Source organism: Rhinolophus ferrumequinum, chromosome 10, assembly GCF_004115265.2.
Source record: "Rhinolophus ferrumequinum isolate MPI-CBG mRhiFer1 chromosome 10, mRhiFer1_v1.p, whole genome shotgun sequence".
Lineage (NCBI taxonomy): Eukaryota > Metazoa > Chordata > Mammalia > Chiroptera > Rhinolophidae > Rhinolophus > Rhinolophus ferrumequinum.
Genome location: NC_046293.1, coordinates 10,690,468 through 10,709,452, shown reverse-complemented (window position 1 = coordinate 10,709,452; position 18,985 = coordinate 10,690,468). Strand labels below are relative to the sequence as shown.

Genomic DNA, 18,985 nt, shown 5'->3' with positions numbered 1-18,985 from the left:
GTAAGTCCCATGTTTCTGGTGAGCAGTACTTCTTTGCAAACATGCCAGTAAACTCTCTTGGGTTGAAATGGAAGACGCTTCGTGAACAATTTTCCTAGTGTGTAGAACTTCCAAAAGGTAAGTTTTTATGTTTTACTTGAATTATTTCTTGATGAAACAATACTGCATCTTTATCTTTATTTCTTTAAAAAGAGATGTCAGAGGTTGAAGGTCAAAGGCAAGTTGAGAGAAAAAAGGATCAAATTAAAAGTAAGTAATGGCAGAAGATGGAGATGACGGAATGCATGGGATTTAATCACCTATAACTTGCAAACGGAAGTTTATTTCTAAAGCAGTTCCCTTCCAGGGGCTTTTGAAACCTGTCTATTTCAACATGCACACTTATCTGCTAATAAAAATGCTTTAGAATTACAGCACAGGACTGTGCCATGGAGGACCTCTGATGGCAGGTCCATTTGGTCTAGGACTGAATGCTGACTCAGCACACCTCAAAGCCAAGTTCACTGTCAGAAAAGGACCCAAAGGAGGCTCTTTCCTTTTGTATTTTAACTAAGGAAGAATGAACAGGCTCCTCTGCCCCTAAGTTTATTCCTCAATAAGAATAAGGAAAAAAAAAAAAACCCCTGTCATAGGCAGAGAGAAGATGAAGAACACAAATGTCACATCTTTGGAGAAGGCAAGTCCTTGATACAACTAACTTATGAAAAAGTCCACTATAAAAATATACATTTTAGGCTGACACTGAGAAACAACTAAAAACACCACCTGCCATCTTCACTCCTTCTCCCCCATTCAGTAACAAAGGATTTATTTGTTGCTATGGAATCAGTCCACTGCAGGAGACACCCTCCATACAAAAATCAAAGGGTGAGGGACGCTCAGCTCCATTCGTGGTTTTACCATCACTCGGAAGCCAACTGTAGTTTAATTCTTCCTACTTCTCCCTTTCTCCCTTGATTCAATTGGACTTGGTTCATCTTTGAATTAACCTCTTTTAATCCGTTTCCTACAAAGAAAGCAAATCCATTGTGGGTAACTAGTTCTGCTGCTCACCACCCAGGCAGTGTAACTGAAAGGGAGGGCAGGTGTGGTAGCCTCAGCCCCAGCCCAGGGTGGTGATGGGGGGTGAACACAGCAGATGCAGTCTTGAACTACAAGCTTGAGCTTCTCTTTTGGCTCTCTGCAGTAGTGTTAATCCACATTCGTGCGATGCTGAGTGAACTCCATGCCAACACACTGCTAGTAAACACAAGACGTTCTGGCTACTGTCTCAAGCCACTACCAAGAGGGCTTAAGGTGGCCAACTGAAGATTTATATAATGAATTGGTATTTGTTACATTCTGATGATGGTATATTTTGGTTCTTGCCATCTAATCCATTAATTTGCAAATATTCATAGAATCTCCACTATGTGGCACGGCAACGTCCCAGAAGTTATAAGAGGGCCATAGTCCTTTCTTGTCCAGTTGCTTATTTTGGAATCTAATGCTTACCCTGGATAGGCGGGAATGGCTGTTGGAGGTACCGCTCGGACTGCACCATATACCGTCCGCCCTCTGCCCCTCAGATGGGCTCCTCTGAAAGCGGCCGCCGTGGTGGCTGCAGTTGGGTAAGGGAAGCCAGGAACTAAAGGGAGACCCAAAATATGACACAAATGTCAACTTGCATTCAACAGCAGGTGTACAATCACAACTTGCTTTGAACTAATTGAGTAAAAGGTATGTACCACAGCTTTTCTGAAAAAGAAATGCAAAGAGAGACCCAATATGCAAAAGCTAATGGTGCCAGGCCTCCTTCGTTATAAATCTTGACTAAGTTTCCTCTGCCCCATCCTAATTTTGGCATTACAATGTAAGCTGGAGAGAAGCAGGTCAAGAAGCTCCGAGAACTACGGCCGTAATAAGAGGCGAGACTTCTAATTTCTGTGGGCAGTTTAAAGAGACTGATAAAAACTCTTTGACTGGCCAATGATTAATCTTGTTTCTAGACATGGTTATGTGCATATAATCATTATTCTTCGTAAGCATATTCACTTATGTTTTTACACAGTGCCAAACGCCAAGGCACACAATAGTCTTCAGACATTTCATCGCATTAGTCAACTTCGTTCCTTTATCTAAAATGTTTTAATCCAGAAACGTAAGGTGAGAAGGAAACTATCTCTCCTCTGTGGCCTTGTATCCTACAAAGACGCAGATACTGTTTAAGGGTTCATTGAACTGGATCATAGCTCTCGTTGAAGCAACATGGCTCAGGTCAAAATGACGTTAGAGGTATCAACAGAGCTGAGAAGAACCAATAATCCTGGAGGCTCTTTGCAGTGACACTCTACCTGAGGCCCAAAGCTGACTTGCTGAGGACGTATATAACAGATTCCACAAATGCTTCTTTTGTTTTCTTTATGATCAAGTACAGACTAAAATGTTCTTTACATGCCCTCACCCCACCTCTGCCTTTTCCAACTATTTATGCTTTGTGACAATCTTCACATTTGGTCCAAGAGATTCTAGAACAGGCTAAGCAGGCCAGGGCATCGCCTCCTTTTCAGCTATGGATTACATCAGGGAAAAAGGACAGCTGGCACGTCACTGCCGACACATGACAGCCAAGTCCGTGCCAGGCTGACAGAGGCTACTTACTGATTAAAGGAATGTACGTGTTAATGCCCCCTCTTCCCGACAGGGGCACTGCCGCTTCGTTGCCTAGGGACACGTCTGCTTGGAAGCTGGATGCTGATTGCATTAAAAAAATTAAAAAATGTAAAACGGTTACAAAGGAATAGCAAATTGAAAAACAACAGATGTTGTGACAGTTAAATAGCACACAAGGAAAAATTAACTTAAATACTACCTGCATATAACTCGGGGCCATATACAGCTCCAACTACTGGGCTTAATTTCCAACCTGAAATGGAAGAGAGGACAGTGAGCACTGAAGACTGCATGAGGAACACAAGGGAAAGGAGCGATGTGCCAGCTGGCTTCAGACATCTCTGGGTTGAGTTTTGTCTCGTACCAACTTTTCTGCAGAATGCCAGCTGGGGCATTCTAACCTTGACAGTGACGTTCCCAGACCTGATGATCTTTAAGCAGGTCTAGCCAAGTAAAGGGATAATGAGGGGCTACGGGGTCGGTAGGCAGGAAAGGGGGCAGAGAAAACAAATTGGGAGGTAGGAAGATGGAAAGGGAATGAGAGAAGGAAAAAGAAATATAAGTAAATCCTGGGGTGTGGTACAGTGCCGTGCATAGAACTGCCCACTGACCTGTTCTCTGTTTAGGAAAAGAGGCAGAAAACAGTGTGTATCGTTCTACATCACACTGTGATGCACGTTCTTATATATCATCTTAACACTACTTACTACTGCAGTTATTTTAATAAAGATATCCTTTGAGTGAATTCAAATTTGACCTGGATCTTTGAACTTCATGTTCAATTATACCATGTTGATGGAATCCTGGATAAACTGAAATCTCCTTTCACTGGGATTTAGCATTGGGATTTCTCTGGAGTTAACCAAGTCAGCAAGGAAGAGACACACTGACCTGAATTTTGTTAACAAAATTCCAGGTACATTCCCAACTTCAGTGCACGTCTTCTGAGATTTTAATTTTGTAATGAACACAGTTAAGTTAATCAGACTTTTTAGCTAAAGGATAGTGGACTGCTGTCGAGTATTAACTTAAACACTTAGCTTAATACTTATAAATTTTAAGTATTCCCAAGTATTATGTTTGGAGTCAATTGTATTTCTTCATTCCCGTTTTTATATTTGTAGAATTATGACAAGTGTTAGAAAAAGAAAAATGTCCTCCTGCCCACTGATCATTAAAGAGTAAAATTACATATAGTAACATTAATAACTATTTATTGAATTTTATACATAAATAAGCAACCATGCCGTATTATTTTTCTCAAGAATAGTTTACTTCGTTTGTATCAGCTTAAGAGCCTAAGTGTGCCACAGCTGCTCTGTGAATATATGAATGGACAGAAGAAAAAGCCAATCACCACATTTAAATGGCTATAAGCAAAGACATTATGCAAGAGAAAACTCATTCATTATGAATCAATCCAATCCCCATTCATTATTTTACGTGCTCACAGATATGCCTCATCACTATTCTACAGAAAAATTTGACAAAATCTGGGTTTAAATCCTACTGGAGTTGTAAGAGCACAAATGTTCTACAATGTCAGACAAATCAAGTGACTCCAACCAAGATAAACTAAAACACTGCCTGAGAATTCACCAGAAGGGTATTTACAGAACCTTTAACACTGCAGATGCAGGTTTGGCTCCATGAGATTTGAATATTGTTTTAGAATCATATTCAAAAATAACCTTTTCTTTCCTACCAATGGGACTATTACTTAGGCAATCCCTACAAATGCATACAACAGATGCACGTTATAATAATGATGTATTTATACAATGGTATGCTGTATATGTTTAGTTTTGTACAATTTACAATGTATTTTCAGAGATGTTTATGTCATTTTGACTTTCACAAAACCCAAAGAGAGTGTGAAGATAAGTACTACCTCTGGGACAATGAGTAAGTATGATACCTCTCGGAGCTTCATTTCCTAAATAATAATAAGCTAAGAGAACTAGCTTTTGATGACTTCTAAAGAGCCTACTTGTGCTAAAATTCTGTGGCTGCCAATTCATAAAGCTGAAAACAGAATCAGATAGGTTAGGAAATTGGCCCACTGTCACAGAGGAAAAATGAAGAGTCAAAACTGGAAGTAGAATTCCTGTCTTCTGAATTGCAGTCAGAGGCTTTTTCTGCCACACCATTCCCCCTGGATCTAAAGGAAATCTGACATGCTTTCCTCTCCCTGCCTTTTTTGTTTATATTGGGTTTTTATCAAAATTGCAGACACTTCTGTTTTTGTGATAGTGAAAAGAAAACAAGAGGTAAAGTGGGAAGTGATGGGCTCACATGATATACCACTGATAAAATGAGCAGGGAAAATAAAAATTATGCTGATTTATATCATCTGTTTGAAACGCTGGGTTAAATATATTTATTGAAGACTTTGTGGGACACAATACTAATATACTTCTACCAGCACATATGCTAGCAGTAGGTCAAACTTTTATAAAGCAATAAAAAGGGAGACATCCTCTCTTTTAGTCTAGATAAATCTTATGCAGAACTCTAAAATACACAACAGAGAATGAGGAGTTGCTCAGACCAAAGTAGAATGGGGAGGCCTCAGGACCCAACCCACTTAGTTTCCTCTTTCCTCCCCAAGATGGCCCTATAGAACACAATTTGCAAAGCAACTGTTGCACTACAGATCAAAATCGTATCCTATCTCATTAGAGAACAGGAGTCTAGGTTAAATTTGACAACTGATGTAAAAGTTCTGTTTGTTTGTTTAGTCACAGAAAATTTCCTTCTCAATGAAAAACATTTATAAAACTCACTATAAAACATGTAGTCATGGGCTAGAAAGTAGAAAAGAAACACACACACACACCCGTGGCTGTTACCTCTAGAAAAAAGGAGAAGGGGTCAAGTATTATTCCACTCATGCTCAAATGAGCAGGAATCAGTAGTAAAAGTGAGAGTTGGTGGGTATCCAGGGCTATTATGGACAAGCCTAATATTATTACAAAGAACTACAGCAACTAAAAAACAGGGTACTCTATTGGGACCTAACTAGAGTTAACAGTAACCTCAAATGACATGTTCACACTGTGTATCAAATGACCTCTACTGAGACATTAATACCTTAATAACTAAAAAACTTAGCTTAATTCTAAGAAAAAAGTTAATTTCTAAAAATAAAATACCATCCTTAGGTAAAGAAAATACTGTCTTAAGACTAAAATCAAGAGAGATTCTTTGATGTTTATGAAAAGCTCATATATTTATTCAAGGATAAATAACATTCTGAAGATGACTTGTAATCTCTTACCATTTGCATACGGTGTGACCATCTTCTTGTTGGTCATTACACGTGCTGTAGCATTATTCACCTAAACACAGAAAGAAGGGGCAGGGAGGAGTAGACCACATTAAGGAACATGGAGGTTGCTCATCCAATGACATACACTCAGTTTAAAATGTAAATTTCTGAGAGCATTGCTTTAAATAATTAATACAATATAAAATATTAATATATAGTATTTTAATTGAAGTGTTTATTAAATGAGGCTAACAAGAGTAAAATGCAGTTTCTTAGTCTCCAAATGGGAAACTGGGGCTACTTTACCACCCAATAAGAAAAAATACATTTGCAAGTTCTTTGGATATCTCTTAAACAGAGAAGTCTCTGCATTAAAGAAAATATGGGGAAAAAATAAATTGGAAACAATTCTGGTTGCATATGAACTCTTAAGTTCATTAATAAAACAGAGGCTTCCCACATGGGCCAAGAAATAGATTTACAAGAAGGTAAGAAAATGAATTTTTGATTTCACCTATTTGAACGTTCAGCATTTTTGATGTTTGTATAAGGTTTTACCGTTTGAAGTTAGTCAATATAGGAACTCGATTCTCATGTTGACAGTCTTCAGAACCATTGTGAATTTTCTAGACTCTGCGGTCTTACCATTTATGAATAAAGTTTTCAGAAGGTCTTTAGGCAATTAAAGGAACTGAAAAAAAAAGGCGCTAATGTTTCTTTTGTGTTATGGTACCCTCGATATAGAATGGCGTAATTGAAAGCATTCTCAGTGCTAGGGTAAGTGGGAGTTACAAAGGTGGTGCTGATGGAGGAACGACAAATGGAGCTTAGGATACTAAGCTTAGGATACTCCTTAGAAGTCAGGATCCTGAGGCCCAGTGTCAGAACCAGCCTCAAAACTCTTGCCAAGAACGATGAAGCCTCACAATAGAACTTGATTATATAGTGTTGTCAGATCATAAAACAGGCCAGTCTTTTTTAAAAAAATTATAAAACATACAAAATACAAATCTGTCTTAATTTGTCTCTGGAGATTTACATTATGATAAATTTGTATAGTGATAAATTTATGTTATGAAAAGGCCAATTTTAGGTAAAATTGGAACTAAAAAATGTCTTAATGTCTTTTAGGATTTATATAGTGATAATATTTCTATGTGAGGAAAAGAGCTTGAAACTGCATTTACTCTAGTCTGACCCACCAAATAATACAAACATTTCACATTTAAAAAGAAAGAATGGGATACAACAATGATGAGACTGAGGGCATGCAGTTAAAAACACACACACACACATAAAAGAAAGAAAAAAAAACAATCAATTTCGGAAAGAAGGGAGAGAGTGAAGAGCCAGGGTCTGACAGACAGGATTAGAATGGGGCAAGAGCTTACACCAGCTGCTAGAGCAGAACGCACCCAAGCACTTAAAAGAAAAAGGGCCAGAACCAATCAGAAACCACCAGTCAGCAAAAAGAGACCAATAGCTGCATGTAACAGAAAGAAAGGGTGGGAAAGGAATAGGGTAAAGGACAGGTACAGAACTTGGGTAAAGAGAACAAAAAGGCAGGGGAAAGACAAGAGAAGGTCAGGAAGGGTATCACGGGCAGGAAGCAGAGCCATCAAGGACAAAGAAAGAACAGTCATAGCTCTGAACAGTATGGGAAAGAGGAAAAGTAGGAAAGGGAATAGGGGCAGGAAGTGCATTAATAAAACCAGCCAAACTGGAGTTCAGTAACTCTGAGTAAGATGTGCAGGGGGAAAATCACCATGACGTCAGTATCAGACAGCTCAGACTGCCACAAAACAATGTACATCCAAGTCCAGGCGGCATTACCCAACAGCATTGAAAATAAAAGGGGGAAGGGAAAGGAGGAGGAGCGACAAGTCAAGTCACATTTTGTAGTGTTAATGTGAGATGGCAGATGGACTTTTTCTTTCTTATTTAATTGTTCGGTCATTACATTTTATAAAGCTTCTTCTCTAGTGCTTTGGTTTCACTTACCGCCAACGGGCACCATCGCCAGCATTGTGTATAGTTACCATGGAAAGAGTGAGTCAAGTGAAGGGCCCTAAATGCTAAACCATTGGAAAGGGAGGGGGAAAAAAAAGCAAAATATGCAGACATCTTACTCAAAACGGTGGCTTTGATATTTCATACTTTTAAAAATTGGGGCGGGGCAAGGAGCCAGTTAGCCTTCGTCGCTTTCTAGAGGAGGGCTGGTGGCCACCAGGTGGCTGGCTCAGTCACAACAGGACATTCACCAGGCAGCCATCAAGCCCTGTTTGAGGATTTTATCCATCAACTGCTGAAATTCTTGATATTAAATATATTTGAAAACTACATGAATTTTGGATTCCTCCCTCCCTCCCCACGACCTCCTGTTCTTTGCTTCTCATATGCACGTGGAGGCGAACTGGCCTCCCCAGAGAGGACACTGGCTGGCCCCTTGATTTATTACAGGACACAAAGTTATAAATTGGATAATTACAGACATTTTTAAAGTTAGTTTTATTTTGGCCTGATCACAGGAATTTGGAGTCTCGCAAACTGAAGCAAAGGAAAAAAATCAAGAGAGCGGAAGGATGAACATTTTGGAGGAAAAAAGTAAATGAAAAATACACATACACACACAAGTAAATTAAAATTAAAATCCCCAAACAACAAGAAAAGGTGAGGGAGGAGGACAGAAGTGTTACTTTTTATATGTTTTAGTGCAAGAAAGTGAAGGACAGAGACACAAACACACATACATGTGTGCACACACACAAACAAGACAGGGTTCCAAATGTGAAATAAGTGAGGCAATACACAAAAAGAGAAAGAAGAAGATAAACCAGAAATTGAATTATTGAAGACATGCACCTCGATTTTACGGCCCTCTACCACGGTGCCGTGTAATTTCTCCCTGGCCCTGTCTGCATCAGCACTATTCTCGAAAGTTACGAACCCGAATCCCTGCATGCAGCGGGAGAAGGGGGGAAAACATGCACATCGTTATATTGAAATACTGATCCCTTGGTAAATAGAGAAAAAAATATCACAGTATGAAACTGACATCAGCAACAACTCAGCAATACGCTCCCAAAGTCACATTTTTGGTCCATGCATATTTTGTAAAAGGAAATTAAACCCAATAAAAGAATAAAGAACTGTAGTAGTTGTAATGATACTAATGTAATTAACAACAATAATAATAAAATAAAACATAAAGCGCGTGAGGCCAGACCAAAATTAAGGTATGGAGTTACTCGGGTCAAATTATTCAACCAAGAATCTGAGTGTTTTTTGAAAATGTCCTACCTTTCTCAATTCATGCTGTTAATATTTGTCCCTTTATATGACACTAAAACAATATTTAATTAAATTGATTAGGCCCTAGTAGTTTCTACAGGAAACCTGGCATTTAGGTATCATCATTGTACAATGAGATTTTTAGGAAGTCTTATCATTTTAGCCCCATTTTGTCTCTTGCTTATATTACCATTAATTCCTTGGGAAACAGGATTATTTGACATAATCTTGATGTATATAATGGGTGTGGTAAAGAAAAGTACTCATGTTCATCTAAGCAAATGAAACTACTACCAAGCAGTGACCAATTATGGCATTTCTTCAGTGCTGATTTTAAACGACCAGACTGGCACATTGAGTAAAAATACGTTTAGCTGAATTTCAGATAATTGCTTATCCAAATTTGCTGAAGTTACACATTTGTCGAAGTCTACATCTGCTACTAAATGTATTGGTAACTTTCCGTATATAGAGAAAAAAGGAATAGTCAAAGGCAATGGGAATGAGATCTACGTTAGTGACATCAGTTGCATCTATTCAACAAGAAGAGAATACCGTAAAACAGCAATACCACTGATACCTTGAGTTAGGATTAATTTATGTGTGCCTTGTCGATACTGCAAAACCAAACCCAACCCAAGCCAACCCAAGCCAACCCAACCCACGTAGCTTTAATTCATGAAGTGGACCAGGGAGTTACCCTACTTTATTGTTCACATATCTGAAAATACTGTCTGGGTCATAGTCATACTGTTAATTTCAACATCAGTAGGATTTACTATATTCTTATATGGTTATTGCATGAAGAATTACATCAGTTACATTCTAGGTACTTTTTCCTTATTTTTCCACTTTGCAACTATAAAATTCTCTCAAGCTATTTACCTCTGTGGAATAAAAAGTTCTTAGGATTTTCCGGGTAAGTCCTCATTGCTCACCAGTGTCACAGTCCCTTCAGTGTTCTCTGAACATTCCATTGTAGGAGAAGTGGAACCCTTTATTTTTACTGAAGTTCTGCTTTATAGCTTAACACCATGGGTACTCCTCCATATGCAAAACATGTTCTTAACTGAGACGGTAGAGTGTGCGTTGGTGAATAAGATTTTATAAAAGCAACAGCATCATTTTGAAGGATTTGATTACTCCATGCTAATGATGATATGGCTGGGTGGCGATCCATGGAGGATTCCAATGGATTATGTCTACTGTCAATTTGGATATCACCACAAATACTCTAGAAAGTGCAATGTTAAGCTGACAGAAAATTTTAAACGCATGTTGCTTGGAATATTATGGGTAATTTTTAGTTAGTGTTTCCCTTAAAAATGTCAATGTGCTGAAAATATCAATGGGAACATCTTTTCAGAAACAAATTTTAGTATGAATATGTTACAGCCACTTTGACAACTCAAGGTATACAAGAGTAAGTTACTAACAAATCACACCATTTGTCATCGACACTAGATCTGTGAAGACAGGAAACCAGTTCTCCAATTCTGGAGAATCCTCCAGTAGGAAAGTTAAATCTTTTGAGAAAGGTCACAGGTAGTGATGAATTTTTATATCACATTTTAGAAGTATTATAAACTGTATTCCAACTGATTGTCACAGCCTCATACATTTTATGCCTTGGGTGAAATTAACAAATTAGTACTTGTATAACAGATTACATGGAGGCTAACGCTAGGCTTTTAATTTGAGCATTATGACTATCTATATACATACATACATAGTTGTTTATCTTTTAAATACAATCATGGATAGAAAGGATAAATCTGCTGATTTCATTTTGAAGGGAAAGAAACTGAGGTTAAGTACCCAAGCACCAACAAGGCCCAGAGCACCAACAAGGCCTTCTTCCCTTCACGTACCGTGTTTCCCCAAAAATAAGCCCCAGTTAAGATCGTCAGCCAGATGGACGCATTTAGTACGTTATGACTAAATGCATTTAGTACGTTATGATGTTCCAGAAGAAGATGACATGACTGTATTTGAATAAAAGTAGACTGTTGTACATGAAAAAATAAGAATCCCTTGAAAATACGCCCTAAAGAGTCTTTTGGAGCAAAAATTAATATAACACCTGGTCTTATTGTTGGGGAAATACGGTATAAGACCCAGTCTTATTTTCGGGGAAACATGGTAGCTACTTCTTACAGCTAATGGTGAGGTAATTAGAAAGTAAGCTTTGAAATCTAAGTTCGGTATTCTATTTACTAACCTACATTAGTCCTAAAATCCTTCCAATTTTCTTTTTCAAATCTAATTGCCAAATGTGTTCTATGACCCTCCTTTCTGGAATGTGTTGACAGAACACCTGGACCCAATAATTGCATATCCAAAAAACTGCAGGGTGGTATCACCAGCAGCGACATTTTACAGTCAGCAAATGACCAAGTTTAACCTTGAAGTCTGCTTGTGTAATATTTTTCTCAATAATGACTTTAATTCTGGAACAAAATTTCACTTTCAAATGCTTTAAAAGTGTTTCATAAAGGAAGGTGCTTATACTCCCAAGGCAATGTTTATCAAGATACCAAAGGTATGGAAATAAAGCAATCTTTGCAGGCATCTTCACCTAGAGAAAGAGGAGGACGAGACCGTACTGATACCTGGGATCTCCTGACATGAAACAGAGGCAAGGGATTTCCTCTTTCCTTTGAAGATAAATAGGCAGAACAATGCCCCCACCCCAAGTTGTCCTAATCCCTGGAACCCGTGAGCATGTGACCTTACATGGCAAAAGGGATTTTGCAGGTGTGATTAAATTAATGATCTTGAGATGGGGAGGTTATCCTGGATTATCCAGGTGAGCCCCATGTAATCCCAAGAGTGCCTATACTTGAAAGACGGAAACAGAAGAGTCAGAACCAGAGTGTAGCAGTCTGAGAAAGACTGGACTGGCCATTGATAGCTTTGAAGATGGAAGGGGCTGTAAGCTAAGGAATGTGGACCACCTCCAGCAACTGGAAAAGGCAAGGAAGTCAATCATCTCTTAGAGCCACAGGAAGGAATACAGTCCTCCAACACTTGGATTTTAGCCCAGTGAGACCCATTTTGGACTTTTGTCCTCCAGAACTGTAAGATACTACATTTGTGTTGTATTAAGCCACCAAATTTATGGTTAATTCATTCACAAGCAACAGGAAATTAATATATACACTTAGAATCAGTCTGTGATTAGAAAGGTAAGAAGTATAACCAGCATTTTTAAAGTATTGTTTTCAAATTCTTTTCTCTCGTGTTGAAACTTTGAACAGATGATATTCTAGCAACTTAACTTCATGCTTGCTAGTTATCTATCACATTTACAATTTGGTTACAAGAATATTAATTCAAATAAAGCTTGAAAAAAAATTTAATGTCCTGTTTCTTCAACAAAATTTAGCATTTTTGAAAATGTGCCAGGAATTGAGCTAAGGATATTCACAGATTATCTAGGTTTAAAAATTTACTAATAGGAAAATATACTTACATGAAATTATGTTTTAATGTCCCTTCACTTTTGTAAATCTAATTCATATTAAGTTTGGTCATTCAGATCTTTTGCTTCGAAAAAAAATTTAATAAAATTATGTCTAAACCTAACACATATACCTTAGAAGATCTTTAAAATGATCATACGATGTATCAAACAGGGAAACATAATAGCCAGTTTGAATAACTACAAAGTCAAACTAAGATTTAATCTCAATCTCTTACCAAGAGTATTTCAGGTATGTAAAGAACGTGAACAGATAAACTAAAGGTAAACTTTTATTTTTAATTAAAAAAAGATGTTGACATGTTTGTCAACATCAGCACTATCCCACAGAAATACAATATGAGCCACATGTATAATTAAAAATTTTCTACTAGCCACATTAAAAAAGTAAAAACAAGTTATTTTAATTTCAATAATATATTTTATTTAATCCAATATATACAACACATTATCATTTCAACATGGCATCATTATAAAAACATTATTAGGGAGATGTTTAACATTCTTTTTTTGTGCTAAGTCTTTGAAATTGGCATGTATTTTACACTTAAAGCCCATCTCAATGTAGACTCGCCACACTTCAAGTGCTCGATATGGCTGCTGTCCTAAGTTCTCAGTTCCCAAGGCCCTTCTATGCTAGTAATTTAAACACATCAGTTTTACAAAAGTGATAGATTACCAGCTATCTTAGCCGTGTTTTGGAAATTGGAATGGGGTGTTTACGAGGTATATGATGGTGGTTTAAACTTCTTCCGAGTGTGACAAAAATTTTATCGCCTGCCTTGACATCCATTTATCATCAAGGGCATATATGAGCCGAATAACTGTCACCTTTTTAGTCTGGCCTCAGACTGCAATAAATAACAAGCAATAGGATGAGCACTGTGAAAATATTTTTTAATTTGTATAATCTTTGAATTTTCCCATCTCAGAAGAATGAGAAAGAAAATTTACCATGTAACTTTTAAGGGAGAAATCAAAAGCAGACGGTTCTCCTGGGTATGGCCAGAACACAGAAATTAAAAAATACATAAAAGAAAAATAAAACTAAAAACCCATAAATGGTAACAAAAGGAAATAAACTAAGTCCTTTGGAAAAACATGCACCGTTAATTCAGTTTTAAGTGTAAATAAAAACATTTCACCTCAGCATTACCTATCAAATTTTACTGAAAATCACAAAGGCCAACTTAGTGCAATTTCAGAGACAGTCTTTTGATTGTATTTTGGAAGAAATAAATAATTCCCCTTTTCATGAAATCAAAAGCCAGGGAAATAGGCAGGAGATAACCTCTGGAATGGAGAGGTTTTATCTTCCCTAATTCCAGCCTAAATTTAAGCCTAGCCCAAACCCAGATCCCCACCATTCCAGAAATCCACCTGAGAGGAGTAATAAGAACACATCAACTAAAAAATTGCTAGAAATACCAATAATTGTTGCTGGGCTCTATTTTGTAGTCCTGTAGTTAACTTAATCATTGGCACAGTCTGAAACTCTTCACCTTCTACGCATTGCGTATTTATAATACATACGTCCCTTCAAGCGACAACTATACCAAAAGTATGTTGACAAAACTTGATGGAAAACAGAAATGTTAGAATCTACGTATTTCTTTCTTGAATAAACTTGATAATTATCACAAATTGTCATGGGGCTGGGTGACAGTGAAAAGGATGGGGGAAAGTCTGAATTTCAACAATAGAATACACTTTGAAAAGCAACCAGTTCTTAGTCATTAGAAGTGTCGGGCAGAGAATGCAAGGCCAAGAATACGGGGGTTGAACTAGGTGACCGTTACTTAGAGTTCTGTTTAAGATTCTATGTGAGAATATTAGTGAATATTGAACTGTGTATGCTTTTTTCCTTCTACTTCTCAGTACACATCATGTTTCTTTTTATAATGGTTTTTAAAAAGATACTTTTTAAAAGTTGTTACTCAAAGGATCTATAAGGAGAGTGACAATACAATTTATTGTTCAAACTGGCACTTTAAGGAAAGAAGGCGACACTATTAATATGTATGTTAAGATAGTGAATATAAACTGGGACTATCCTGGCTAAACCAGAACAGATGGCCACTCTACTGATACATTGTCCTGATCATGACTGGTGAAATTTGGAGACTCAGTAAAGCCAAATATATCCGTATAATCATTTTCTAGAGTCTGTTTGAGTACATTAGTTAATTTTTTTGGCAAGGGGTACCATTTTTCATCATATATCCTAATTGAACATTTTCAAAAGAATAGTCTCTCTTTGTTTCAGTGAATCACAGAAAATTAGATACAGCTGACTTTATGTTTTTATAAAGGAGTAAAAAGATTTTTTTTAAATCACATGAAATAATTTATGTATGTACGCATGTGTATACATGTAAGTGATATACATTCAATCCATAATCTAGGTAAACCAAATCCAGAATATGAAGGGCAAAGGAGGAAAAAAAAATGTCAACATAGAAACAATTACTTCCCGGAGCACAGAAATTTTGCTTTCCAGGCAAGCTGGAAAGGTAGAATATTGGCAGGCAGGAAAGGGATGGGCACGGAAGCATAACAGTGTTCACCTATGTTTTGATTTGGGTATATTGCAAAACCTTGGGCCAAAAGTCTCATTAAAAAATAAGACATGGTAAAGAGTTGCTTTTTGTTTTGGAACCATTTGGTTAAATACTGTTTTACATGTAAGTATTCCTTATCTCAATTATTTTGTGACTAGTTTTTCCATTACTGCTTAAAAAAAATTCAATTAAGCTAATTTCTGTCCTGAAAAGCATTCAGTTAAAACAGTGAACAACTCTTAACTATGAATAACTCTTAACTAAATGATAGAACCACGTAAGTCTCCTTTTCTCTGGTTCCTTTTAAGGCATTGTAATTTTATAGTCAACCCCAAACATAAAAGAAATAAGAAACTAAACTTAATTCACAAAAAGAAAAGCATTTGTTAATTTATCTTAAGTGGATCCCAGAAGAGGCATCTAGGTTTTGACTCCAAAATAAATCTCTTATTAACAAGCCTCAGAATGGTTCCAGAGGAACCCATTCTAGTGAAGAACTTTAGGTAACAGTTAAGAAGGGCAAGGATGAAGACAGATCTTGTATCAGTCCTTGAAGGCAGATCCAAGACAATTCCACATTCTGTGCTTTGTTTTAAAAACATTTACCAATTAGTAATATTTGTCTATCCTTCAGCAGCCCAAAGAAAAAGGGCAGTGAGGACACAGCATCAAGCTGAGAGAAGTAGCAGATGCTTTTAGGTTCATTCCCCAAAGAGAAAAGGAAGGCTTGTGTCGTTTTAAAATGAAAGTTACAGGGAAGAAGCAATTAGATTGGGTAAATTTAAAAATTTCTGGTAGTAGGCAAATCCTTGAAGTCAATGAAAGAAGCCTTAAGAAAGATCAATTTCCTTTGCTTCACAAGAATTCAATCAAATTATTTTCTTGGTAAGGAGCAAGTCCTCAATGCCTGATGAAATTATACTGGGCTTTTGGTTGGTTGTTAGTGTCTCGTTAAGGATATTTTAAATGCATACACTTAAAAACCAAAAACATTTAAACTGCTACTTTAGATAAACAGTGTCATCAATAACCTTCACACATTCATTTTACAAACACGTGCTTCTCATCTCTAAACCACTGTCATTTTTCCACCTTGTATCTAAAAAGGTAAAACAAAATAAAAGCAAACTATACAACAAAGGAATAGAAATCCATTGTGAGGAAATTACAAGCATAAATAGCTTTACTGGTTACAGTTTGAATAGATTTCATTTTAAAACTACTTACCAAGTAAGTGCTGGAGAAAATTCTGTATAGGCATATTAATCTTTTTTGTTTTAACTGAAAACTGGAAGCTTAAAGTATAATTACCTCTTTAATAATTAAAAAATAATTATTATGGTCAGAGTTAAATACTTTTAGTGTTGATGCATTCTATAAAGGAAGGGAATAGTAGTCAGGATCGTTAAAACAGTACATACATTTGTATTAGTACAGATGGGGGCAGCAGGTAAATATAACTCTGTAGATTTGTGTTATTAATTCCCAAAGTATGGTGAATTTGGAATAAGAAATTGAAGAGACATACATATTAAGTTAAATAAAGTGAATAAATTACATTCTTAGAGATTTAATCATAGCCAAGGGCTATTTTCAAAGTTCAGTAGAGCTGACCAAATGAAAATTAATACAAAAACTGGTCTAACCTAAAAATGCAAGTAGAGCTGAACACAGCAAGGTAAATATTTATAAGCTTGGCCACAGCTGATTGTGTCTGCAGGGTGTATTTAATTTGCTGAGGAGGAAGAAACTTTCAAATAAAACTTTCCGAAATTCAGTTCATCAAATACTCTTTCATAACGCCATGGTAAGACTTTACCACTCCCTCATTCCTAAAAACAATGCTGCTTAATTTAGTGCATAAAAATTCTCAATCGTGTAGATTGGGAATTTAAAATAGTAAAATTATTAAAGGAAAATAAGTTTTAATTAAAAATTTCAGTTCTTATGTAGAACACATTTAGAAGAGAACACATGTATCAAATTGCAAATTTACTTCATTTTTAAGCAAAAAAAAAAAAAAATCAACTCACTGTGTTTGTGATCGAAGTGACTCTACACTCTGCAGCTTGTTTATCTGGGTATAACTTAAAGGAGGAAGTCAGTGTATAGTGAATTCCCGAGTCACTACTTTCCGTATTTAAGCCTTGTCAAAATTTATTCAAAGGAGGGAGCAAGTCAATTGAATAACTGAAATATTCAATTTGTTCTAAGTATGGTGTTTCAAAGTTCGATTTTAAAAGACTAGAATTCTCCTAGAATTTCACTTTTTTTAGTCTTCTCTCTCTCTCTGCCTTTAAGTAAGAAGCTTGGGCCAAATTTAAGTCTGATAAAGGACTGTTGTCTCCTACATCCTCTCTTCCTGACCACCACACTCTTCCCTCAAACTTCTCTTTTTTTTCTTTTTTTAAATTTAAAAATGTTTATTCTTTTTATCGTGGTAAAATATATGTAACACAATTTACCAACTTAACCACTTTTAAGTGTAGTTCAGTGGTATTAAAAATATCAAATTGTTGTGCAACCATCACCACCATTCATCTCCAGACTTTCTTCATCTTGCAAAACAAACTTCTCTTGCTTTTAGCCCATCACTCTCCCAGTTTAAGTATTAGGATAAAGTTTGGCCATGTGGTAGCTTATTTTTAGAGATAATCCAATCCAAGCCAGATAGTTGGGATACTTTCTGCAAAGCTTGAAAAACAGCTTATGTTTTCTGGTTACTTACTGTTTAAAATAAAACAAAACTAAAAAGAAACCAAGCATACTTAATGCTGAAATGGAGCTTACCTTAGAGCCACGTTCATTAAAGATTATTTCTACATCTAGGATTTTGCCAAACTGCTGCAGAGACAAAAATAAAAACATTTGTTTATGGTCAGCTTTTTATCCACATATTTCACTTTCTTCTGAAAAGGGAATAGTGTTTTTATTTTTTAACTACTTATTTATTAGGTTGGTGCAAAGGTAATTGTGGTTTAAAAGTTAAAAATAATTGCAAAAAACGCAATTACTTTTGCACCAACCTAATCACTTCCATGTTTCTATCTGTTGGTAGGTCCCAATACCAGTTTCTGAGTTTTCCTCATCACTGAGCTGATAATTTCTCCTTTTTCACTCCTTTTTCAATTCACTCACACATCTATAATCCACCTCTAGACTGTGGAAACTGTTTTCAGAAGATTTTCAGAGTTACCCAATTACACACTTCTTCACATGGGAAAGATACTAGGGATTTTCCCAACTACATCTCTAATTTTTCAAATGTCTCAGTTTTAAGAAGTAAATCCTAAGTAGAAAGAAACACTATTGAAGGCTGTTTTAATTCCCCCCCCTTTTAATTTATGAAAGTAAATCATGTTCACTGTAAAATTAGAAAATATAAACAAAAAAGAAAGGGGAAGCAGAAAAATGAACATCTGTAATCCCACCATCTTAGCCTTCAGGTACACAGCCTTCCTGGCTTTTCCTTAGGCATATATCGTTAAAGGAATGTTTCCAGATATTATTTTATTTTATTAACTTAATATGCTATGAACAACTTTCCAAGTCAATATATATCTGTGTTATTTCGATAGGTTCCGTGTTCTTTTCCATTGTACTTAAACATTCATGGACATTATGGATGATTCTACATATTTGCCACTTCTATCTTTCTGCAATGAACATCATCAAGAATATTTTAAATAGTACCTTTCTTTTGTAATTAAATATTTTAACATTTGA

At 36.3% G+C, this 18,985-nt stretch overlaps 1 protein-coding gene across 20 annotated transcripts in view; it reads right to left on the bottom strand.

Annotated features, from left to right (window-relative positions):
• The window catches only part of RBFOX2 (RNA binding fox-1 homolog 2), a 256,959-nt gene that overhangs the window by 20,908 nt on the left and 217,066 nt on the right, over positions 1–18,985 (bottom strand). For 12 of the 20 annotated variants that reach the window (XR_004424162.1, XR_004424163.1, XR_004424164.1 and 9 more), the window contains exons 5-10: positions 18,050–18,103; positions 8,786–8,878; positions 5,933–5,993; positions 2,852–2,905; positions 2,641–2,733; positions 1,495–1,639 (exon numbers count right to left, since the gene is read on the bottom strand). Coding sequence is in view for 17 of the 20 variants with exons in the window: in XM_033117852.1 (XP_032973743.1) it covers positions 1,495–1,639; positions 2,641–2,733; positions 2,852–2,905; positions 5,933–5,993; positions 8,786–8,878; positions 18,050–18,103 (500 nt within the window). In the remaining 3 variants the exon portion in view is untranslated. The remainder of the gene's footprint in view (positions 1–1,494; positions 1,640–2,640; positions 2,734–2,851; positions 2,906–5,932; positions 5,994–8,785; positions 8,879–18,049; positions 18,104–18,985) is intronic. The other 8 variants (XM_033117856.1, XM_033117860.1, XM_033117859.1 and 5 more) reach the window with 1 other exon arrangement.